Raw genomic sequence first — 25,993 nt, 5'->3', positions numbered from 1 at the left:
CCTGGTCTTAGTCATAAAAGATCTCACCTGTCGCTTAAATATTCTCTGCAGCAATCCTTTCTTGGGTGGCTCTGGGGGGTAGCTTTTGTTTAGGTCTGGTGAAATAGTACCATTTGGTCCAAACACATTCAGCTCCTTGAAGCACTCTGTTTCTATCATCTAGTGGAATATAGTGAGAGAGAGAGAAAAAAAAAGGGAATTATTCATCTGCACTAAATAAATTCCAGTAGTGCTAGGTTCTTCAAAGTCAGCAGTGTGTGAGGAGAGTTAACAGTTGATTCCTGCTGGTGTATTTGAGGGCAAACAGAGAGTATGAAAAGCAGAGGCTGAGTCTGCTCTGCGTGTTTGCACATCAGGCTTGTCAGAAGCTGCCCCACAAGACTTTCTGTTCTTTCCTCCAGCATTGCAGAGAATACCAAGCAAAGACAGGCACACTTACAAAATCCCAGTTATTAGCAGCCCTCTGCCCAAGTGGATCTGCTGTTTGATGCAGAGCTGGATTCTGAAATCCACTGTTGGCTGTGCTTTGATACCAAGCAGAAACAAAGACCCAGCCATGGAAATGCTGGAGGAGCTCAGGGTCCAGAGTGAGCTGCTGCAGCTGGGACTGACTGCAGACAGTGGGTGACAGCAGGGTCACCAGAGGAGGATCCTTAAGGATTTCCAGCTGAACCACAGAAGGGGCTGAGAGCTCAAAACACCTCTGTAGAAATCCAGGAGGAGGAAGTACAGTAGGATCCTCGCCAATTCACACAAACACACAGAGCCAACAGATACAGTCACCTGAACCTGACATCTGTGGTGCATTACAGATCTTGAAAGAGGCCATTTGTAACTCATGAAAGCATTAGAGTCTGGCAAGTTGTCCAGTAGCTATATATTACTGGAACATAGAGCTCCTCTTAAATTGTCTGTGTTATGGGGTTTATTGCAGTAATTTTGCTATGATACATCCTTACCTCATTTTGCCATGGAATAGACACTGATCCTGTGGAAAACTTGGAATAGAAATCGTCATCTGTTTGGTCCAGGTTAACTCCTTTCACTGTGGAGAACTGCTCAATGTCTAACACATCCTTGCAGTACACTGCTCTGGGCTATGTCAGCAGGAAAAAAAAAGGAGAAATGACAAGAGGAAAAATATTTCTGAGTCGGACCATGTGCTTTCATTCACAGATTCAGTCAAGTGAGAATGTCTAACAAGTGTGTGTCTGCATCCTCCTTCTCCAGGCTTGCTCTGCCTGCATGTTTATCATCAAAGGCTGACTTCACTTTAAGCACATTAAGCTTCCTATTCCAAAGTCCTCAAAGCATCAGTCAAAGTGGGTTTTAGTCATCCATGTACCATCTGGTTAAGAGGTGAGGGGAGAAGGACAGAAAGAGCCAGAAAAGAAAAATGGAACCCTTCAGCAGTCTTTTCATTTAGAGAGGGAACAACAGAAAACCAGAATGTTTACCAGTGGCACACTGGAGAGAGCACTGGAAAGAGGCCTCAGATAGAAGTGCCTTCCTGCCCAGATAGCTGTGGAGTTTGCAGCTTGGAAGTTTAAAGGAATGTATCCTAATTGCTAAAGAAAACAGAGGAGGTTTGGCATTTTTCCATTGTTTTTATTAATAGCTCAGCTGCTGGAAGCTGCCCAGAATTACCTCTATTAACTCTTTTAACTTGGCTGCATTTCTTCAAAGGAACAGTCAAATGGCTTTGCCTTTTTGAACTATTTAGTTTTCTGGGATGACAGAGACAAAACTCTCTGCAGTGATGGAACTCTCAGCTCGTCCTCCAGCAGTCAGCCCCAGGGAGCAGAAAGAGCCATCCGTGGCTGCCTGTCACAGGCAGTGTGTGTGCCCAGAGATCTGCCACCACCAGCACAGCCACCCTTTGCTGTGCAGGGATAACTGAGGGGTGGATTGTGGGACCAGCCTGAGCCCCAGCCCATGTGGAATCCTGCTGTCTGTCCCTGGTGCCAGGACTGCACAGCCAGGGGTCCAACTTTATTGATCTGGATCTGAGCACTGTGCCCAAACAAATTGACCTAATTCCTGACAGAAGTCCTGTTTGCTGAAGGCTGCATCCCTCTGCATTCCTGACAGCTGCAATACAATTTTTGTAGAAGAGGATGGAGAGACATGGTTTGGATAACAACTTCTGCCATTGGCTATTTAGCTTTGGGTGATTCAGCTGACTTCAGTAAAGACTGGGAGATCTATGGATGAAGTGCCAAATAAATTAAATTAGGGGCAGCTCTTGAGCTCCCAATAAAGATCCATAAAAATTTATATGCCTTTGCTTTTTGCAAATATGGCTCTAAGAGGTACCTTCTAGGCCTTACGTGCCACAGTTTTTATGCACTCTGGCGGATCCCTAATTTGAGCCCAGAATTTTATAATTTTCTACATCAGAAAGAAATAGTAGCTTGTCTCCTATTTCTCCCCACTAAAGCAGGTCGTAACACCACGGGCTAATTGGCAGGAATAACTAGGCTGCATAGTAAAATGTAAAGCAAAACCAGAGCAACTAAAGTAAACTTTTGTAGCGTTCAAACCACTTTGGTTTGGTTGAGCCTGCAGCAAGGGGAATGGGAGCTGCCAAGATGTTACTTTCTTTAATACGTTAAAATGGCAGTGTTTACTTAGAACCATATGGGGACTTTAAGGATAGAAGCTCCAGCCAGAAAGAGAGCCCTGCAGGAGGGAAATAATCAGATAACTCTGCGCACTGGGCTAGAAGCCGATACCACAAAAGGGTGGAAAAAGTTTTGTTGTTGCCAGTGCAACAAAGCCTTTCAGTATGTGTGAGCCTGGTGTGTAAATCTGAGCAAGGACTCAGTGTTGGGTTCTGTACCCCAAAAAGCTCCAAATGCTCTCTAAGGTCCAAGTCACCTTCTCTGCTTGAGGTGACACTTGATGCTGAGCCTGGCTCAGACTCTCTGTAGCAAACGACTGTTCTCATGATAATCCACAGAGCCCTGGACTTCGTGTTTCTGGTTTCACCTCTATAAACCTGCATGCACACATTTGGCTTTCACTGCTGATTGTCCCAAGCACCACCTGGTTCTGAGCACACTTGTTTTCACAGTAACACCATGGATAAAGGTTCCAGTGCCTCCAGTGCCGTACAGGAATGCTGCGGTAAAAGGAGTGGGAATGGATCAAGCCCCAGATTACATCCACATGCCAACAGAACCTTCTCTCCTCTTCCTCCCAGCCTCCCCACTCCAGCCCCACCACTCATCACACCTTCCTGGGGCAGCTCCCCGTGCAGAGAGTGATGACAGCCCTGAGAGAGAGAGGCTATTTTAGAAACAAACCTCTTAAAAGAGGCCACTGGGGATTCTTGCAATCGTACTTACATCGGGCACGAAGGGAGGATCCAGCATTCCTGCTTCTAACCGCTTGAAATTCATGCTCTTGAAAAAGGGGTGTCTCTTCACCTCTGCTGCCCCTTCCCCCTGACATCCCAGCCGCTGCTTCACGTCTTTGGTGAGGAGCTGAAACAGAGGAGTGCCAACAGGAATGGTGAGGCTGTCAGAAAAAGCAAAGCTCTACGGAGATATTTTTATCTCCACTTGTTTTTGAATGTGCCCATAGGGATGTACAGAGGGGAGTTGCAACTGCTGCTGCTTAAAAGCTGAAGTTAAATGGATTAGGGTTGCACTGTTCTACATGCTGGTGAAATCCTCAGAAAATCACCTGCTGTAAAGTGTTTACAGTCAAAATAGAGACCATTTCTTTTGCCTGCTTTAGGTGAACACTTTCAAGAGGAGATCTGACATACCCTAGTAACATATAAAGATGTTACTTTCTTATATGTTACTTACATATAAAGATGCACATTCATAAGTTCCATGTGCTTTGTCGCAGTTCTTTTTGTTTTGCCATTTTTTTTTTACATTTGTAAGACTATTTTTCCCTCAAAAGAACAGGTGCTTAGGCAAAATCAAAAATACCAAATTGTATTTCCCTCACCCATTGCACTACATTCCAGAGCATCACATGACACATTGAACTAACCCTTTACACTCATGGGCTTATCCCTGCTGAACTCAAGGGGGTTCCCATGCATGAAGCCAGTGCCCAGTAATTATCCTCAGTTCTGCCTTGTTTGTTTTCACAGAAGGGCAGTGCACAGCCTCCACCTGCTACAGCAAGTCCTGCCTGTTTCCTGGGTACCCATGCAGGAGCAATGGCCACCAAGTGAACTCAGCATCTTTGCACTATCAGATGGGCAAGCCCATGAACAGAAACTGTGATATTTACACGGGAGATTCAACAGGGGAGACTCAACAGCACCTTCCAGTGCAAGAGAGTTGGAGAGGAACCTTGGATAGAGGCATGTCACAAGTAGACAAGGGGGAATGGCTCTAAATGAAGGACGGCAGGTTTAGATAGGATATTAGGAAGAAATTCTTCCCTGAGGGTGATGAGGTCCTAGCACAGGTTGCCCAGAGAAGCTGTGGCTGCCCTGGATCCCTGGAAGTGCTCAACTCCAGGTTGGACCCCGGGGCTTGGACAGGGCTTGGAGCAACCTGGGACAGTGGGAGGCGTCCCTGCCCGTGGCAGAGGGTTAGACTGGACAGTGTTAAGGATCCCTCCGAGACAAACCTTCCTGCGGTTCCCTAGGTGATGCTGAGCCGCTCGGGAGGTGCCGCCGGGAGGCAGCAGAGGAAAGGGCAGCGGAGGGAGCGCTGCCCGGGGACGGGGCTGCTCCGGGGCGTGGGAGCGCTGCCGCCGCTCCTCCGCCGCTGGCCCCGGCTTTATTGGCCCGCAGCCGGGCCAGAAGCAGCGCTCAGCCCTGCCCGGGTGGGCTGAGCTCGGTGATGGCACCGAAAGCATCATCAAAATCCACCGGGGCTCAGCTGCAGGCGGGGCAGGGGCAGGGGCTGGGTTGGGCTGTCTGAGATTCCCGGGACCGTCCCAGCTGCAACTGATGGGATGCAAACACCTTTGGAAAGGTTGGGGAGGACTCCCGAGCTCTCGGGTGCATCCCTGCAGGAGCAGGAGCGGGAGCCAGGCGGGTTCCACGCTGGGGTAAGGCTGCCTGGGGATGCTGATCGTGTGCCCAGCTCGGGATTTGTGTGCCCAGCTCAGGGTTTGTGAGCCCAGCTTGGGATTTGTGTGCCCAGCTCAGGGTTTGTGTGCCCAGCTCAGGGTTTGTGTGCCCAGCTCAGGGTCTGTGTGCCCAGCTCAGGGTCTGTGTGCCCAGCTTGGGATTTGTGTGCCCAGCTCAGGGTTTGTGTGCCCAGATCAGAATTTGTGTGCCCAGATCAGGGTTTGTGTGCCCAGCTTGGGATTTGTGTGCCCAGCTCAGGGCTTGTGTGCCCAGCTCAGGGTTTGTGTGCCCAGATCAGGGTTTGTGTGCCCAGATCAGAATTTGTGTGCCCACCTCGGGGTTGTGGGCCCAGCTTGGGATTTGTGTGCCCAGCTCAGGGTTTGTGTGCCCAGCTTGGGATTTGTGTGCCCAGCTCAGGGTTTGTGTGCCCAGATCAGGGTTTGTGTGCCCAGATCAGAATTTGTGTGCCCAGATCAGGGTTTGTGTGCCCAGCTTGGGATTTGTGTGCCCAGCTCAGGGTTTGTGTGCCCAGCTCAGGGCTTGTGTGCCCAGCTCAGGGTTTGTGTGCCCAGATCAGGGTTTGTGTGCCCAGCTTGGGATTTGTGTGCCCAGCTCAGGGCTTGTGTGCCCAGCTCAGGGCTTGTGTGCCCAGCTCAGGGTTTGTGTGCCCAGATCAGGGTTTGTGTGCCCAGATCAGAATTTGTGTGCCCACCTCGGGGTTGTGGGCCCAGCTTGGGATTTGTGTGCCCAGCTCAGGGTCTGTGTGCCCAGCTCAGGGTCTGTGTGCCCAGCTTGGGATTTGTGTGCCCAGCTCAGGGCTTCTGTGCCCAGCTCATGGTTTGTGTGCCCAGCTCAGGGTCTGTGTGCCCAGATCAGGGTTTGTGTGCCCCAGCACCTTCTGCTTCAGCCACTGAGGCAGCAGCCCAGCTCAGCTGCCTCATCTCACCAACAGGGAACGTGGAAATTAATTGTTGCTAATGTCATGTTGTGCTCTTTCCTCTGGTGCCTGGCTGGAGCTGGGGTTTCTTGTCCTTATCAGGGGTTTACAGTGTCACAGCTCTTCAGGCTTTGCTACCACTGGGCATTTTTACCACCTGGGCATCGGTGGTTTTCTGGTCTGACTTCCAACAGCCACCTCAGTTCTGTTTCTGTGCTGCTGGGGGCCTCAATTCCAGCCTGAGATGGCAAATGGCTTTGGCAATCCGTGTGCCCCATGGTGCAGAGGCAGCAGCCAAGCCAGAAATGGTGGTGAAGGGGCTTGTAGACTTAAGAGTTTTCTGTTCAGGTCTTTCTGCCCCAGCAGCAGCAATAGCAGGAGACTGAATGGTCAGAGGAATGGGTTTAAAGCCACTGCTGCTGGCCACAGTAGCAATGTTCAGCTTCCAAATAGCAACAGCCCTTTCTTCCCCACACTTTGCCTCTGATGCTGTCAAGCTGGTGACATCTGGGCTGACAGATCACAACTGGCTGATCCATAAATGTGAAAAGACTTGAGGAAACATCTGTATGCCTTGCCATTCCCTGAGCAGAGATACTCACAAGATACTGAACCACATCCATCTGACTCACTGCAAAAGATCTGTCTCAGAGCACTTCTCTGGACTTTGCTTTCCCTGCTAGAAGGAAAGAGGGATGCTTTGCTTTCAAATAATTGCATTAGACTTTGAGTTCTCATCGTCCTGAGACTAGGATTTTTGTTGTGAGGAGATTTTTTGGGTTGTTCTTGGGTTTATTAAAATCTCAACAGTTTTATGCTCTTGCCTGTTGAAGATGATTGCTTTGGAATTTCCAGTCGGAATCAGGTTTACTCTATTCCGGTTGGGCAAAGAAATCAAAAATTATTTTAGTCTTTTATTCTCGAGTCAGTAGGGCTTTCCTGACAGTTGTAAAGAAGAATATGAAAGCAGAAAGACCATTTTTAGTACCCATGGCTCTGGTATACTTTTGGAAATGATACCTTGGACCTTTGAGGAACAGCTGAGGAGCAAGTGGTGGTAGGAAGAGATACATTTGGACCTTCCTGGAGATGATACAGGAGACCTCTGCAGTCTCTGCCCTCAAGTCAGCTCTGAAGGGATGAAAAGGGGGTTATTTCCCATCTCTGCAGTCTGGATTCTGGGCTTAGTGGGGAGACCAGGCTGATCTGTGAATTTGCCCTTGTCAGGCTGTAGGATGTTTGGAGTGTGCGGTCAGAGAAAAGGGTAGCTGAGGACAGAAAAAGCTGCCTGGGGATTCCTGGGTTCCTCCATGACAAACAAGGGAGTATTCAGTAACTTCAGATGCAAGAAGGAAGTTTCTGGAGCATGAATGCAGTTGGTTGTGGGTGGCTGGCCACTGCTGGCTGAAAGACACAAAAGGGAACAGGCCACTGGGAATAGGCTGGGACTGAAAGAACAGGGAGAGGAGAGGATTCTCCTGCAAAACCCTGCTGCAGTCTCCTGAGAGTCCCAGGAGAGTCACAATGGAGAAAAATGCTAGAAATCAATGGAACTTGAAAAGCTGTAGATGCAGCCAGCTCTAGAAATGGCAACAGGTGAAACCAGACATTCTTCCTGGCTTCTGTTGTGGATATCATGACATAGCATGGACTAGAATATTTTCCAGAAGGGAGAATCCTTCCTTTCACCAAGGGATTATTATCTTTCACCATTTCCTGCAGCCCCAGAAGCTTTCTGCAATAGTAAACCTGTGCAAGAGCCTGAAATAAGCACCCCATTTGGGAATCTGACATGGAAAAGAAAATGGAGATAACAACAGTATGTTATAAGTCATCTCTACACTTTTGTTTAATTCAGCTTCAAAGGGTTTGTTTAATATGAATAGGGAGCAGAACAAAAGCAACTCCATCAGGCTGATGACAAGCCCTCCTGGGACAGCAGTGCAAGGGACCCTATCAAATGTAATTGAAATGTAATTCTACATTAGGGCCTGCAGATAATTCATAGTTTCAAATCTGGAGATGGCCTGGGCCACCCAACCATGGATGAAGTTAATGGCAAACAGCAGAGCTGTGAGTTCTGGTAAAAAAGGCTCCAGCTGACACTGGACATTTAGGGTTTAGTCTCCAGAGTTCATGGGCAGAGCATGACTAGAAGAGGACTTTCAAAGAGAGTTTTGAGTAGCAGCAGTAAAGTTCCGTCAAGGTCTTGATACAAAGAGCTCTCTGATACTTTCATGTCACTCATTTGATCCCCACTGGGGATTCAAACTCTGCAATGTCTGAGACTTTTTTTCCATGACTTTGTTTTGCTTCCTTTACAAAAAGAAACAACTGTTGTGAAGATTGCTAAAAAAGCCAAAAGTCCCCAAAGCACTGTTTTATCTTCATGTAATCAGTCAGTTCATCTCCAGACCATACCATGTAATAAATAATTCCAAGTTCTAAGATGTCGGTCCTAAAATTATAGGAGCAAGGAAAACAAAAAAATTGCCACTCATGAAAGGAGACAAGGGGAATGCTAAAACCATTCCCATTGACCCAGCAGATCAAGCAGTTTGAGGAATCACCTAGCTAAAGTTCAGTCCTGACACTGAAGTAAACATATTATTTTAAGCAATATTTAGAGAACAGAAAAGCAATACTGTGGCCAATTACTAAATGAGAGCAGAGAGATGAAAGAGCAGTTATTCTTGGGCACTGCTAAACTTTAAGGTGTCATAATGCTGGTTTCCTTGGGATGAAAGCAGAAAGGAGGGATGGCAGCAGCCAGGAGTAGCTGTATGACAGAGCTCCTGATGGTAAGGGAGGAAAAAATTGCTTTTAAGGAAAACAGAACCTGTTATCTTTTAGTTGGTTGAGGTGGCACTTTGAAAAGGGAATGGAGATCAGAAACATGGAATAGCTGAGGCTGGAAGCCACATCTGGACATGGTCTAGTCCAAACCCTCTAGTCCCTGTCCTAATTCAAAGCAGAGGTTCCTGGAGCAGGTTGTTCCAGATGTTGTCTGGTTGGGCTTTGGATATCTCCAAGTGTGGAGACTGCACAGCCTCTCTGGGCAACCTGTTCCACTTTTGGCTACCCTCACCATGGAAAAATGTGTCCTAATGTTCAGAGGGAGCAGAACAGCTCCTGTGCCTCAGTTTGTTTCCCTTGCTTCCTGTCCTGTTACGGACACCAAACCAAGAGTTTGGCTCTGTCTCCTTTACACCATCCCACCAGAGACCCCTTGTGCAGGGTAAAATGGGGGCTGCAGGGATAAAGGGCACCAGGGAGGCCAAGTCTGTGGGAAATGCAGACAAGCAGGGCACTGACAGAGTGACAGAGGAGCACAGCAATGAGGGCCCATCCAACACTGCTGACTTGAATGCACTTCAAGTCACATCTCTGGATGCATGACTGCACTTGTCAGGGAAAACAGGCATGAACATCATGGAGTATGAGGCATAACCACAACAAACACGGAGCATTTCCTAGAAAGACTGGATTTTTTCACAGAAAAAACACACCAGGAGCAGCTATGTTATATGGGAACTATGGGTTGGGGAGCTTCCCAGAAAGCCAGCTGCCCCTGTTCCTAATTATTTGTTATTCATCTTTGTTTCAGTCCAAAATGAGGTCTGATTTATGGGAAATAACTTACAAAATGAAACATGGAAATATGGGATGGATGATGATTAATGGGAGCTATGATATGTGCCTGCAAAAATGCAAAAGGGCACAAACATCCAGGAGGGGAGGGCTGACGTGGGGTGACACCAGAGGGTTTTCCTATGAGTAAAGAACAAGGACAATGTATTTCCTGGTGGTGATGCTATTAGCTCATGAAGTAAGCTCTGAAGAGAAGGCTGGGCAACGTGGTGGGAAACATTTCCTCACTCCTGCCCTGAAGAGCCCACCACGGGAAAGCCTTTTGTGCTGGATCTTCAAGAAGGCTCAAGTTTCATTTATGTCTTGCAACTTTTTGCTTAATTTTGCAGACATGATGGGTACTTTATGACTCTTTTGTTTCCTTGTTAAGATGCTGATGGAAAGCAACAAAGTTCTGGCCTTCAATATAAAAAGCAAAAAGAAATGGAGAAAATATGTTTGAATGATGGATTTTAAAATAAAAAACATCACTTGATAAAATAAATTACTTTTGAATGGGAAACCACAAAGGCCATCACAGTCAGTATCAGGACTCAGACTCTTCCTGCCTCAAGATACTAATGCTCAGACAAGGAAAGCTTATCTTTTGATCTATCAATAGTTTGCACAAACCACCTCAATAAACATGCCACATGATTGGACAGGGAAGCAGTAGTGATCGAGTTTTCAGGAATAATTTATATAAAGTCCAAACCTCCCTGAGGCAAGAGAAAGAGCTAGGTGATCTCCTGAGGTCCCGACTCCCTGAAACCAGAGTCTCCATGGCTGGAAGATGAAAATGACCACTACAGTGACACTACAGTGTCATGCCTGTCTGCTGCCCTGGGAGTGTGGTAGGATATCTACAGCACTATCCCATCAATGCTACATTTAATTCTTCTCAGCTTTAAGTTCTCATGGTTATTTTCAAAGTGTATGTTCATTCTGTTATGCAAGGGAAATAGAGTAACAAGAGGGGTTCTACAGGTATGCCAGCCAGAAAAGGGGGGTTGGACAATGTGATCTTCAAAGGTCCCTTTCAACCCAAACTACCCAGATTCTGTGCCTCAAGCAGCAAGGTAAAATGTTTGCCTGACATCTCCAGTTCAGATTAACAGCAGGACACACACACAAATTCCCTGCCACTCCAGCAGACTCTGCTGCTCACCTGGTGAGGGCTGAGATGCTGCCTGAGGAGAGAGGGCAGCCAGCTGGGGAACATGGGATGGTCTGTGAGAGCCCATGGCTGCCCCACTCCTCCCATGCCAGCTTCACTGGGGGCTCTGCATCACCAGTTAAGGGCAGTGAAGGGCCCAGAGCACCTCTCAAGAGTGATGTCAGTTAAATACCACCCCGAGGACTCAGGAATGACTCGGTGCACTGTGAGTTAATGACTTCCAGGCATGACTCTTGGCAGTGCTACCATTATTATTTTGCAAGGAGACTTCAGTGTCTCTTCATGCAGCCAGCCAACCAGGGTGTTGTGGATCTGCTCTTTGCTTGCCTGTTGCACAAGACATTGGTGAAACCCTCCCTACCTATTTGTTGACCTTTCCTCCCCTCCGTTCTCCCTCCACCAGCAAACACAGATAGGTCATTGTCTCCAAAGGAGACTTCACTCCTTAGCAAACAACACCCAGAAAAAGGCCACATCCTTTTCCAAATTACAATTCAGCCTTCTAAAGATGGATGTCAATAAGACATTGATGAATTCAGACGCAGCTTTGAGATTTCTCAGAGGGATTGAGGATTTCCATTGTCACACATGGCTATTGTGCTACGAAAATGACTCCCAGCTGAAGGAGTGAGAAAACATTTTGAAGAACAGCTCCACAGTATTAAGAAAAGCTGGATACCCTGACACCCCAGGGGAAAAGCTGCTAACAAAGTTAGTGAGATGGGCTGGGACAACATTTGAGTGTCACAATAATTTCATTGCATAATCTTTGTCCTGCTTACCCCCAGCTCTCACCAAAGACAATGGAAGCATGGGGTTTGCAGTTCCTTGCAGGAGACAATCAGATTCCTGCATCATCAAGTCCTTTTTCTTTTTTTCTACAAGTTTATAAAAGACAGAGATGCATTCTTGACTGCAAACTAACATTCAAAATCTCATGAGAATAGATACCGCTCCCTCGGCCATAAAACTTTGGCGAGGGCTCGGGATGACCGTGATGAATCTCACGGAGAAACAAGCCCAAATAAACAGAGTTTGAATGAATAGAGAGTGCAGTCATCCCATCCACAGATGAGCTTGGTTAGTCCTTGTTTCTGCAGCCCCTCCATGGCCCCCTGTTACTGCTCAGACCATGTCAGACACAGCTGGTTAGTGAAGCTGCCCCACTGAGCCTTCCAGCCCCTTACCATTTTACAGATGGACTTGGCCTCCTCAGAGAACTTATGGGAGTACACCTCCTCTGTCTCCAGCACTCTTCTGTCCACTTCTTCCCTCTTCACCTTCTCTTTCCTTCCACGGAACGGCGATTGCCCAGCAATCATTTCATAAATGAGACAGCCTAACCCCCAGTAGTCAGGGCTGAGTGTGTATCTCTGGTTGTTCAGCACCTCTGGAGCTGTGGAGGAGAGTGACATGCCTTGTGGAAATGCTTGGTATTTACACAGGCAGAGCACTTAAATGCCTCGAAGTTTCATTTTGGTGACTGAATACACATGCACAGAGAATGGTGGGTAAAATACAGAAATACCTCCTGACTGCAGTTGAGGGCATTACAGGAGATGCAGCATGCTACATGCCATGGTGTTCTCTCTACATGCTACATGCCTCATGCATGCTGTCTTCTGACTTCTCTACCAACTCAGTACAATTTAAATTTAAAAAAAAATCACGAAAGAAGTTGGGTCTAAATATTAAGCAGAGACCTAATTTCAAGAGTTCCTCCAGATTTCTCCACTTAGGGAAGAAAGGAAATGCAAACACACATCCTGTAAACAGCCGTGACATTTCTTCAAAAGCAAATTCTGTCTCTTTGGTCAATTCATAGCTTCTCCTCTTTTTCCCCTTTAAAGAAACTCCAATCCATTAATTTTGTGTTGCAACCACAGACAATGCTTTTGGGCAGAGAGTCACTGTCTTGCAGGCACCCTCACCTCCATGCAGGGGTACAAACACACATCCCCACGTGCTCACAAGCACAGAGCCTTGGTGTGCACGCAAACTTACACTGAGATAACAAAATTTAGACATGACAACTGATTTGCTTGCTTTCATTAAAGTCTCCATATGGTGTAACAGTGGCTCACATCAGCTAGTTTCTATTCAGTCAAATAAGCATAAGCAATTTTTACTCCAAGAAAATATGCCCACCCAGAGAATGCATGAAAATAATTACATTGAGTTTAGAAAACAGATCTAATTAAATAAGGGAGTGTAGTTTTTGGGGGTTTTTTTACCAATGTACAAATCTCTACTTGTCTTTTGTGCAGATCCTCCCCTGCACATAGAGGAAAGCTCAAGGTGACCCTGGTCAAGATGACCATAGGTGTGACTTACCCATTTTATCATAACCATGCAAATACATTGTAACTCCTATACAAAGCAGCAACTAGAAAGAAACCTTTATTTTGGCACATAACCCTTCTAAGATAAATCTACACTAAAATCACTAGAATCCCACTTGCTGCCTCCCCTTTCCATTTTTTTTTTCTGATTTAAGGTTATAGACCAGCCTCACTGAGAGCTGTACAGGTCCAGCCTTTCACCCTCCTCCGATTTTCACTATCAGAATTTCTGTAGGAGTTGCTGCATGAAACTGGACCCAGCTGAATGTGAATATTTTTTATTCTTTTTCTTAAGCTTTCTTGGCAGAAAAATCTCTAAAACTCAAGTAACCTTGGTAAATTTTTAAAAAGATGAGCTGTGGAAGACTTACCCATATACCCTACTGTTCCTACTCTTCCACGGATTGATTCACCCTCGGGGATTTTAACAGCTAGACCCAAATCAGATATTCTAATATGGCCTGGAAGGAAAAAAAGAAAAAAAACAACACAAAGCAGATATGATAACCTGACCCAAATTAGTCCAAAACCCACAACTGTGGTCATTGTTAAACTACTCCTGCAATTTACTGCTCAGACATTTCAGGAAAAGAGTGTTCTGAATCACTGAATTGGAGCAGTTTCATTGATTTGGAAAAGAGGAATTATTAAGGGCACTACAACACAGTGAAATAAATGTTAACAGTAAGGCTGTGGACTGCAGTGGATTGCATCAGGTATTTTAAAACCAATGAAAAAAGGCAGTGAGAAGCATGCTGTGGGGAAGTATCTTGAACTGATCACAGAGGATGGATGGGCTGACACAATTCTGTAACTCTGTGATGGCTGAGGAGGCCACATCTGGTCTGCAAGTCAGCACGAGATTCGATTATCGCTGCCTCCAGCAACGAATGGGTACCTGGGTTTGCATAAAACCAGACTTGGCTCAGCAGAGGGTGAAAGTACTTTCAAAAATGGAGAGGGAAGCACAGATTTAGAAATTAGAACTCCCTTTGTGTTGCACCAGCCTTGCAACAAGGATGGAAAAACAGCGAGGGAAGGCAGAGAGCCCCAGCAATGCCGAGCTCTCGAGAACAGCCCCTGCTGAGGGCACGGCTGCTTCCTTCCATCTGTGCAGAGAGTTCCAGCAGCTCAGCCACCCCAGGACAGGAATATCAGTGTATGCTGAGCCTCTTAATCACTTCAGAGCATTATTTGTCTTTGTGCAATATATATCCTGAAACTAACTTAATCTACTTTACTGTGAAAGCATCTCTGTAAAGCTCCGAGACTTACCATAATCATCCAGCAGGATATTTTCTGGCTTCAGATCTCTGGAAATGAAAGATAGCAGTTATGGGTATGAAGCTGGTTTTGATAACATAACCATACAACTGTGTGAGGGCATTTATTACTTGTAATAAACCAACTGAGTGTCAACTCAAACAGCAAGGAACTCCTGAAACCAATACAACCTTTTACAACTCACTTCACAGATAGACTGAAACCATATGTCTTTTTCTAAACTGGAGTTACAATTTTTCACTAAGCCAAGCTTTTAGTTCCTAATCTAGCCTATAATGGACTCATCCATCTAGTCCTGTAAGCCCTGTAAACGAATCCCTATAGTCCTGTGTGTTGTAAAATCTCTCTAACATTTTCTGTTATAAAATTTTATGTTAAAAAATAGGTTTTAAAATCCTTTATTTACATATGAAAAAGGAAATAGCAATCTGCTGGGCTCTAATTTTCTATGTCTGGCATCTGATTAAGACTAAATATGTGAATGTGTGTCCATGCACTTGCACACATGTGCAATAATTTTGTTGAGTTTGGAAAATGCAGGGCAGAGGGGGGAATGCTGTGCCCAGATTAAGATTATTCTTACAAGCATTTGTGAAACCCTAGTGCCTGTGTGGTTTGGAGCAATGCCATGAAAATGGGCAAGGTGGTCAATCTGATGTCAAAGATGTGCCTTTCACTGCTCCAGATCTGGGCAAGGTATAAACTTCTGAAGTAAATAATCTCAGTTTTCATATATTTAGCAGAGCCTGGGCAGATCATTCTTCTGAAAAGTTTGTCTGCACAAAACCTCCTCCACCAGCTGCTGCTTTGAGGTGCTTCCCAGCCCAGGCACGCTGTCCCCTCCTTGACCAAGGCTGTTTTCCAAACCTTTCCTCTGCAGCTGCTGCTGAGGTGGGAGCCAGGCAGGCTCCTTCCCATCCTGCTCGTGCAGAGGGGGAAAGAAGCCAGCCCAAGAGATGGGACCAGAGGTGTCAGAGGAAGGAATTGGACACGCTGGGCAGGGAGTGTCCCAGCAGTGCCCCAGGACTGGGCTGTGCTGGTCTCAGCCTGAATGAGGCACCAGCAGCTGGGTGAGGCAGGGAGAACAGCATTGCTTCAATTCACCACATCATGCCCTGGCTTTTATCTAAAGACAGTGCTTAGCCTGGTGCAAATCCAAGCCCTGCTCAGCCTCTTCTTTTTTGTAAGGCCTCCTTGCATCTGTGAACCAGCTTGGGTCTGGTAACTGCCCAGCAAGAGGCATTTCTGTGCAAAGAGCAAAGAGAGGGCATGCACAAGAGAAATCCTTGTGCCAGGGCACAGAGCCTGTGCAGGAGCCCACCCCACCTCTCCAGCTGCACCACTCCAGTAATCATGAATTTTCCTGTGTATAAAGAGGGGTATTTTATAGTTTTGACAATGCCAAAGTTGGAATTTTGAAACTTGCCTTGTTTTCATTTATGATTTCAAGCAAGAACACAGAGCTCTGTGAGTAATCTCCTCTTCTTGCTTGCTTCAGACCTTCCTGACCTCCCAGATAAATCTCACCCAGTGCCCAGAGGTACAAGCCTGCTTTTCAAACAAACAATGCTGAAATATGTGAAGGGCAGCTGAATACTGAGGAGAAGCTGTGAGTTTGTTTAACATACCACTGTGGGCTTTCCCTGCCAACCAGCAGAAGGTTTCCAATGCTGCAGCAGCATGGTCAAGGGCATCATCTATTTATTTTTGAAAATAGGTTCTGAATCCTGTAAGAATCATTCCCTTGAAGAACTCAGCCTTCATCAGTTACTTCATCTTCTGCTCAGCAGTTATTAGTCCCACATAAAACTGCAACTGGGGGCCAGTGACAAGAATCTTATGTGCAACTTGGGAAATTGTTGTCTTTGAATGAGAAAATGGGAGACTCCACAAGGACTCTGAGAACACCAGTTCAGTTCTTAGGGTCCTCTGTGATTCAGGGCAATTAGAGGAAGCTTTCCTTCCCTCTCAGGCATCAGCTGTCATTCCTGTTTTCAGGCTTCTGGTTCCTCAAGATCAAGGCCGGCTTCCTTTGCATGGCCAGCACTTCCAAGGGCTCATGACTGAAATGTCCAGGAGAAATAAAACTCCCTGTTGGACACACTGACACATAAAGCTACTTCCCAAAGGCTCAGCTTCCCATTTGTAAATTAGCCTTGCCCAAACATACTGAAACATAAACTGCTGGCACTGTGCCCATGCTCAAAAGGCAATTGTTTGGCTGTTCAGGACAGCCTAAACAACTCAATTAATCACTTTGGACAAGGCTTTACCATGTATTTGTGCAATGCCTGGGACAATGTGAGCTTGGTGCTGACTGGAGCTTCCAGGCATGAGTTTATATATATATGAGTTTATATATATATATATATATATATATATATATATATATATATATATATATATATATATATATATATATATATATATATATATATATATATATATATATATACACACAAATTTATAAAATTAAAATATAAATACATAATATAAATTATGAAATATAAATGAATAAAAATGAATTATATATATATATATATAAATAATTTGAGTAGAACCAGCAGCTTTTTACATTTGCTTTCCACGAACAACCAACCCATTGACCTTTACTAACATGCTGCAGTTGAGAGATGTAGCACAAGTGCCATGTTTGACAAGGGAATTCTGAATGAGATAAATCTGACTCTGAGCCTGGTTGTTCTCCCAGGTCACGTCTGCAGCGTGCGTCAGCAGCGGCCCAGGAGATGGGGATGCATTTTCCAAAGCTGTGATTTACTCAGGAGCATTTTGTTTAAAGAAAATGAAATTAAGTCTGAAGAAGAAGTGTTTTGTGATGAATTATTCGCCTTGAGAAGGCAGTGGCATTTAGCTGCTATTTTTTATTGACCTATATAGCACTTCTCATGGGTCCCACAACACGCTGCGCTGTTACAAATGAGGGGTCTCTGCAGATGCTCCTGACATACTGCTAGAAAATGTCACCTACAAGGATGTAGTACCATTCATCACCAAAATGAATGTGCCATCTGAGGTGTAAAGTAGCAGCTCTTTTAAGAGTAGCATGAAAATTCCTGCTTAAGGAAGTAGGTGCCATTTCTCTCAGAGCCACACACTATTTTATGTGGCCAGATCTGATTTGTTCTATTAGAAAATGGAATTAGTATGGCATTTTACCAGCCATGTTATGAATGCACCAGTCATTTTTTTCCAATAAAATGATTGTGAAACACTACACTACCTCCTAAAATGTTTGAAAATGTGGTAGGAGGTTTTCTAAGGGAAAAGGAAGCCAGACGCTTCACTTATGATTTGATTTTTCAATTGACGTTAGACATTTAGTACCATTTTGTTCCCTGGGGAAAGAAAAAACTTCCTTCTTGGGTGAGCACCAACTAAATCAGCATGTTATCTGTCTGCCCTCTGTGTGCCAGCTAGCAAGATGCAAGGCAACCAAGTGTCAGTTTCTTAGAGATCCTCAAGGAACAAAAATATTGCAATTTCTATGCATACAAGCACATGCATCACATGTATTACACCCAGGCATATAAAATGATTTAAAGTGTGGCTTGGCTTTTAAAAATAGCATCTTATTGTCTATTAATCATTGTCCTTGGAAGTTCTTTCATCAATTTACAGGCCCTCTTCTGCTGTGAATGCCAGCAATGATGATTTCACAAGCGGGGATGATGAAGACAAACAAGAACCGTTGTTTACAACTACAGTGGCTGTTGATTAAAAAAAATAAATCCTCATGGAGTCACAAGAACTCTGTCTGCAATCTGCTTGCTTATCCAGCCTGCCCTGGAAAAGTGCTTGTGTAGAGCTGGAAGCCAAAGTGGAAGCTGAGAACTTGGGATCTGCCCTCCTGGAAGCGGCGGCGCCGGGCAGCGCTGTGCCCGCTGGCTGCACCCAGGGATGGTGGGATGCTGCCAGCAGGATGCCTCTGTGGTGTGCCTGGGAATGGGCCCCCTTCCACGGCTGGCACGCCAGGATCACCATGATCCCATCCAGCTAATCACACTCACACCAGTGGAAATCCATGCCCTCTGTCTCAGACACCCTCTTGGGATTGCAAGCCCTCTGCAATAGAAGTTTTCCCACACCTGACATGCTGCAGCCCCTCATGCAAAATAATCTAACTGATTAAAATAGAGGCTTGGATGGAATGATTTCCATTTCATCCCAACTAGGAACTCAATTCCTAAATGAAATCCCTTTAAAGGAATTTCCATCATTTTCTTCTGTCACCCAGTGCACACTGAGGTAGGGTTTGGGGAGCTTTGTGCTAGTTCTGGATAATTTAGACAGGATGTATTTAGGGAAGCAACTGCTTCCTTCCATGATTACTGTATCATGCTGTATTTATACAGGGCTCTGCAAAATTTCAGGCAAAGCACTCGGGCATCTCAGCTGTGCAGCACCACAATAAGAAGGGAGGAAGCAGACAATTCTTTCCTGCCCAGAGAAGACATCCTGAGACTCTAGAGGGTGCTTACCTGTACACAGTATTTTCTCTGTGAAGGTCTTCCAAGCCACAAAGAATCTCTGCTGCATAAAACAAAGCTCTTTCCTCCTCGAAGCCTGGGTTTCCCATGTTGTAGATATGAAACTTAAGGTCACCTCCATTCATTATGGTCAGGACTAAACACAGTGCGTCCTTTGTTTCATAGGCATAGGCTAAATTGACCTAGAAAAACATTTGCAGCACAGTTGTGACAGTTCAGATAGATGCTAAGAAGGAAGAGCTAGCTTTTCATTAAAGATTTTCTCCAGAAAATGAAAAAAAAAAATACATTGACTGAATTTGGTATGGGCTTTCTTACAATGGCAAACACATATTTTAAAAATACGGAAAAATCAGATGTTAGGATTATACAGATTAATTTGTGGAAACCAGCCTATTTACCACCAGAAACCCTCAAGGCTCAGATGGCTTCAGAGGCTGGACAAAAATACTAATTCCAGGCATATTTTCCCATGTATGAGAAATCTTAGTAATCAAGGGAATCTACACCTCCTGATGCATTGTTTTGCATTCCAGTGAGTTCCCTGGAAGGCCCAGATATCCCAGTCCTGGGGTGATCAAAGGGATCATCACGGAGATGTGAAGGTCAGCATCATCCCTGGGGGCTCTGGTGGGTGCCCAAGGAAAAATCAGACCAGCCAAAATCTACCCATCACTTTTAAATATGTGCCATCCTCTGGCACAGGCAAGTAAACATTTAAGCAAACACCTTGCATCTGTTGTATAACAGTGTTCCCTGAAATAAGTATACAGAACATGACAGATGCTGAGATAACACCTTTTTTCTTTTTCTAAATCTAAGGCAAGTTTTAAAGGAGGCACAAGAGCTGGTGTGACTCAGGAGAGCCCTGCATCAGGCCAACCAGCTCCACCTCACTGCTTAGATGCTTCTGCAAGCTAATCTCATCTGATCTGTTTGGGCTGAATCTCCTTCAGTCTCCTCCAAGCACCTCTATCCCAGACCCTGGGAATTCAGGTGATCACACTGGATAAGAATAGCTCATCCTGATGCAAGCCAAGGCTGTGAAACAAATCATGCTCCCATGGCAGGCACAGGCCCCTTGACTGCTGCACTTCTCCCGGACCAGAGACTAAAATGAGACTCTGCAAAGGTACCCAGAGCAGGGCTAAGGTGCAAAGCAAAGGGATTCAGCTCCTGGCACCTTTCCAGGAGCAGGAGATGGAGGAGGCACTGGATTCAACCAGAGCAGGTGAGCAGGGAACCACGGAGCTCAAACAATACTCACTACAAACTGACTATTGACTTTCTCTAAAATCTGCTTCTCATTGAGTGCCATGGATTCTCCTTTCCTCTTCTTGATCCTCTTCTTCTCTAACCTCTTGCAGGCGTACATCTTCCCCGTGGCTCGCACTTGGCAGGCGCAGACCTGCAAACGGAGGACAACAACTGTGGGTGATTCAAAGCAAACCCAGCTGTGTCTGGGCTGCACTTCACTCCTCACCATCTCCTCTGGATCAGTCCTTTTAAGGCCAGAGACGGAGGCTTAGTGAGCCAGGCCTAGGCGGGGGCAGCTGGGGGATCAACCACTGTTTCCAAACCTGCTGCGGAATATTGGTTTAATTATTTCACTTTCCTCCGCCTGCTTCCTCTCCCACCTCCTTTTGTCTGTGCAGATTTTAATCTCTCAGTCTGCACCTCCCCTGCCTCTGCTGCCACCTCCAGACACCGGGAAAGTACAAATAAGGGTGTGACCCCAATTCCACCGTGAATGCAACAGCCGAACACAAAATAATTCTCCAAAGTGTCCTTTTGAGATTACGGTGTCACGAGGGGTTAAGTAGAACTGTCAGCAATTAATGTAAATCAGCCTCTGTCACATCAGGCTCTTGTACCTGCAGTGTCTAAAAAGTAAGAAACACTCTTAACATAAAATTTCAGAATCACTCACCTCCCCAAAGCCGCCTTTCCCCAGTACCCTGTACTGCCTAAACGTGTTTTTTGTTACTGGTTGCCTGGAAGAAAAGGAAATAAATAAATAAACCCCCCACCACACTATGTTTAATGCACTCTCTGTGATTTATTTATTTCAGAGCATACTTTTGAAAAGCAAAATAGATAAATATTATATAATCCCATTATTTCAAGGTAATCACATTATATAATATAATATATAATTACATAATTACATTACTTCAATACTATGTATGGCTTGAACTTTTCAATTCCAACATATTAAGCTGTAATAAAATATAACACATTAGTGAGTCATCAGTATAATTTCTGCTAGCATCTTAGGACCAAGGAGGGTTCTGAATCTCCATTATACAGTTTTGGCCTTTGTTAAGCAAAGAGGTCCCCAGTAAGATTCCCATTAATTCCTGTGACATATAGGATGGGCTAACACATTGCTTTGCTTGGCCAGCAAGATGAGAAAAAGAGATCCAAAATTCAAACCACCAGAAAATACTTCTGTTGTGTTAAACAAAAGATGAAACTCATATGAATGAAAGGCAGAAACCGTCCTGGGAGCAGGAGGATTTGTGTGACATTTGCAGGCTGGGAGAGCAGGAAGACAAGATCCAAGCCAGTCCATTCCCTCTGGACTACCTGCTTCCTGGGGGAGCATCACGAGCAAGAAGGGATCAAGAGCAAAATTAAGGTTAAATCAGTCTGTCCTTGAGGGCAGAGAGTTCCCTTGGCATCACTTGACAAGATCCCTACACAACCTCCCAGGCTTCCCACAAAATCTGCTCCACCAGAACAGCTCCAACCCTACACCGAACTTTTACTTTGCTACTGTAAGAGTTTTATAACATGACAGAAGAAGAATTCCAGGTTCAGTGAGATCCCATTTTATATCCAGCACCAAGGTTTTACAGGGATCCCAGCAGTGGATATGAACATTCCTGCTCTCCTTGCTCCCCTCTGGCAGGCAGCCAGCCGGCAGAGGGAGCACAGGAACGTGGCTGTTCCCACCACAGGGATGATGAGGTTGATGACAATGAAGAATAAATGCTGAACTGAATCCTTTTATTAATGCCCTTTATTGTTTTCCAAACTAGGGGAAGAATAGAATGCAGACAGTAAAAAAACTAGAAGAGGAAAAGATGTTATTTTCAGTATTCCATGAGGCTGCTGCAAATGCTTTTGGGGTTAAAAGCATCAATTAGTAGTGATAGCTACATGTTCAGCAATGTCCCTGGAATAAATGGACTCTGTGACTGCTCCTTTGGAGCTGTTGATCACTCCATGCTACTAACATCTCTTTGCTAATCCTAAAAAACAATTCTCCCAGCTTCTTAAGCCAGGCATATCCAATAGCTTGTCACACTTGTTGGGGGAATGGAAAAAAAAATCCTCAAAGCATTGCAGAAAATTCCTTATCCCTAATGTGAAAACAGATAGGAAATAGCCTGGCTAGAGATGAATCACTCAATGTTTTTTTAATTGAAATGGAAGAGTAAATGCTGGGCTCAGTAAAGATGGCATGTGAAGCATGTCTTGGCATGAAATGGCTCTTCCCTGTGCCCACCCCTCCTGAGCAGCAGCTTTGCAGCTTTCCAGGGAGAGGAACTGGCACAGCTCCTTTGATCTGGAGGCGTCCTGCTGCCACACAGCGCTCACGGATCCGGCCCTGGCTCACCCGCCGTAATTAATGCCATTTGTGCAAAACGGGGCTTCTCCCTGCCCAAGGTCACTGTCACCCAGCAGTGACCGTCTGCTGCAGCACCCCCTGACAAGGGAAAGGCACTTTCCTTGCAAATTAATGCCCACCAAGGCTGCCTGGTTATTAAATGGGCTCAGGAATGTCCAGCCAATAAATACAGTGAGAGGACCTACACGCCACATTTTCCCCTCTCTTTAGAGTGATTTAATAACAGTGACAACTGGTCCAGACAAAAAGTCACCACATTCAGAGAGCGGCTAAACAGAAAGAGAGCTGAAGTTGCTGAATGTACATTAATCATACCAAATATGTTTAATGTACCTAAGCCCATTAAATGGTCCAACACTTGAGCTGTAGAAGCAAACATTATCTCAACTGTCAGATTTTGAGCATATTCGACAGACTTTGCACGGAAAGTAAAAATAAACATTTTTATTTATTTGTATTTAAAAAAAAAAAGTGTCGTGACACTTACCTTTCCAACCACTTCCACTGGAGGAACCTGTCGAAGTACATGCTGTTTAGGTACTCTTGGAATGGTTCCCCACTGAGGTGGTCAAGGACAGATCTATCTCAGATGAAAAGGATATATAAGCATTTTATAATCCTGAACTTTGAGCAAAAGAGAAATAAAACAAGAAGAGAAAAGTCCAGAGTTCTTTTACGGTAGGATTACGTTATTTCTACTTTATTTTGCACTTTATTTTGTACTCTATTTTGCTCACTCTTTCAATATAGAAACAAAGTGATGTGCTTGATGTATTTCATAACAGGAGGCCTCATACAAGCTGAATACTGGTGACGCTTGCTGAAAATTATCAGGGCAACTCCCACTGGCTTTAATGGACTTTCACAGAGGTTGTTAGCCACCACACAGCGAATGTCTTTTCTTCTGTTAGTAAACTGAAACAACATCCTCAGGAACTGAGCTCCTAAACTTTGAGGGATGTTTACATCTGGATAGAAAATTTCTGGCTGAAGCCCATTTTTATCAAAGAGAGACCATCTGAGGCATCATTTTGAGCAAAAAGATCAGTTTCAATTCCTGCTATATGGAAGAATTAGTACATGTGACTAAAGTCAAAGGGGGTTTCCTAACAGCTATGTGCTTTGTAGAGTAAAACAGAAGAAAGAAAAGTCTGATGGGATGTGGATTTGCTTCTGGACCAAGAAAAGCATTTTGGGGCTCACGCAGTGGATGGAGCCTTTTGCATAATGGAAAGAATAAAGGAATAAAAAGGTCAGTCTGCAAATGTGAGAAGAAAGTCTGTTGCTTGTGGCAGCAGCAAACAGCCAGAGAGAATTAGGCATCCCATCAGAAAGGCCAAAGGCTTGGAACTAAGAAAACATGGGCTGAGCTGGGAGCTGGGAGCTGGGAATTGTCTAAAATGAAGGTGGTCAGGTTGTTCAACAACTCCTGGTGCTGGTTCTTGCTTTGCTTACTGGGGCTCCTGCATCCACCTCTGCTGACAGCATTGGCAGGACACAAGTTGGGTTTGGGTGAAAAGTGCCCAAAGAGATGAGCATTTCTGTCTGGGTGTATACAGACACATTTGTGTCTGTGTCTAAGGGCACAGAGACACATTTACAGATCTTGCTGGAAGGAGGAAATCCTCTCTGAATGACTGCGCTAGTCTGTGGATGGATAGTCCATGTCTTACCCTGGGGCAGTTCTCTGAGCAAACAAGTCACCATGAGTAATGTGACTCCTCAGCTCAGTTCCTCCCTGTTCATGAGCTAGCATTTTGGGAATTTCTCAGCTGTTACAATATTATTATTTTTTGTAATTCTTGCACCATCAATTTGGAGAAGGCAGGTAATTGCACATGTTCAGTATGCACAAGTCAAATTGTTGCTGTCTTTATTAGCTTTGACTGGACACAGATCATAAGAGTTTCCCTTAACAGATTTACGATTACAAAATGAAATAAAAAGCCTTAATTTACTTTAACAAATGTCCAAATTCAGCATCAGAATTCTAGGTTATGTTGGAGGAGGGCAGGAGCAGACAGTCAAAATATTAAAGCTGAAAGCAGAAGTTACATGCATGCACTTTTCTTGCAGACTGATTTTTATCTATGAAGATGTGAATGGAACTCATCCCATCCCTGCTCCTCCAGGACAGCAGGCTTCATATTTGCATGTATGCCTCCCTTTCCTGGTCTGACTGTGAACCCTTCCAAAATTAACATCATTCAGTACCAGTAAATACCAACAGCAATTTTTTAAAACTTCCTTTTGACCTCATTTTAGTCCATGTGAGATGATCAGCATATTTATTAACAAGGTCCCAAACCTTGCTCGTTCCTGGTTTCAGCTGGGATGAAGGAAGGAGCCTGCATTAAGTGGTGCCCAATGCTCGCCCTTTCCGTTCAGTTAATTAAAAGCTGCACGTATTTTAAAAGAACAATAGCTGCCTTTCAGCAGTTGTTTGCTTTTTAGTTCTCCTCTTTGGCAACAACAAAGTGCATTTTAGAGGGAACTGTCAGCTTTCAAACCCATTTGAGAGCTGGAAACAGGCACCAGGGGGGTTTGTGTGGAGCACAGCTCTGCCTTTGTCACTGGGACTGGCACCCACAATTGGTGCGAGTCACAGAGCATCTCTACAGGACACCATGCAGGGAAACTGCCTGTGCTACAAGGGAAGGCCAGAAATAACCCACAGCTCCTACCAACTCAAAGAATAACTGGAACCAGAAAAGGTCAATGAAATGAGTCAAAACAATGAATGACAGTGGAGCAGATTTTACAAATCCCCATTACATCACCCAGGGAAAACAAACCGCGCTCAGCCAGAAACCGCACGGGCCTGCGTGCCACGAGCCCTCCTTTTCATATTTTTATTGGTTTATGATCTACTGGCGTGGATGCACTCAGGGCAGGGTTTGCAAAGGCAGATTGCATACCTGGAGCTTTAGCACACAATGGCACAAATGGCTGCAGAAACTGATAAGCCTTTTCCCAGACAAAGGGGGAAATAATGCACGTTGGTTTGAACGCCACGGGCAGACAGAAAGCATTAAAAAAGCTCCGTTCTCCTGGTGAAGATTTTCTGGAAAAGCCATGCAGAGCAAGTTTGCACATTCCTCTGTCTAAATGGACTGTATAGCCACTTAATTTTTATTCACTTTGAAACAGAGATGTTTTCTTTGGATACATTATCATTGTAGCTCTTTTCACACAGCATGAAATCCACGGCTGGCTTACTTGGCTGGAACACTCTGTCAAATACCTGAAACAGTAAGTGCCTGTGTGCACGGTATATAATGGCATGGAAATATTTATTACATTTTTGTTCAGATGAAATGACTTCACCGCTTGTCAGCTCTGCCTCGAGGAGTGTGAGCAAAGATGTGAGCCTCAGGTTCAGGCTGGAACGTCCCTACCTGCCACATTCCTCACGAGCTGCTGGCTGC

At 45.1% G+C, this 25,993-nt stretch overlaps 1 protein-coding gene across 2 annotated transcripts in view; it reads right to left on the bottom strand.

The window, feature by feature from the left end:
• GRK5 (G protein-coupled receptor kinase 5) overlaps positions 1–25,993 on the bottom strand; it is a 153,839-nt gene that overhangs the window by 7,191 nt on the left and 120,655 nt on the right. The window contains exons 6-15 of one of the 2 annotated variants that reach the window (XM_066555129.1): positions 23,053–23,145; positions 20,859–20,922; positions 20,196–20,336; positions 18,920–19,110; positions 14,412–14,449; positions 13,508–13,597; positions 11,982–12,190; positions 3,351–3,488; positions 960–1,097; positions 28–159 (exon numbers count right to left, since the gene is read on the bottom strand). In XM_066555129.1, the coding sequence (XP_066411226.1) occupies positions 28–159; positions 960–1,097; positions 3,351–3,488; positions 11,982–12,190; positions 13,508–13,597; positions 14,412–14,449; positions 18,920–19,110; positions 20,196–20,336; positions 20,859–20,922; positions 23,053–23,145 (1,234 nt within the window). Of the gene's footprint in view, positions 1–27; positions 160–959; positions 1,098–3,350; positions 3,489–11,981; positions 12,191–13,507; positions 13,598–14,411; positions 14,450–18,919; positions 19,111–20,195; positions 20,337–20,858; positions 20,923–23,052; positions 23,150–25,993 lie in introns of both variants that reach the window. The other variant, XM_066555130.1, reaches the window with a different exon arrangement.

Source organism: Molothrus aeneus, chromosome 8 (assembly GCF_037042795.1).
Source record: "Molothrus aeneus isolate 106 chromosome 8, BPBGC_Maene_1.0, whole genome shotgun sequence".
NCBI classification, from domain to species: domain Eukaryota; kingdom Metazoa; phylum Chordata; class Aves; order Passeriformes; family Icteridae; genus Molothrus; species Molothrus aeneus.
The sequence above is the reverse complement of the archived record's forward strand: the minus strand, read 5'-3'. Positions and strand labels throughout refer to the sequence as shown.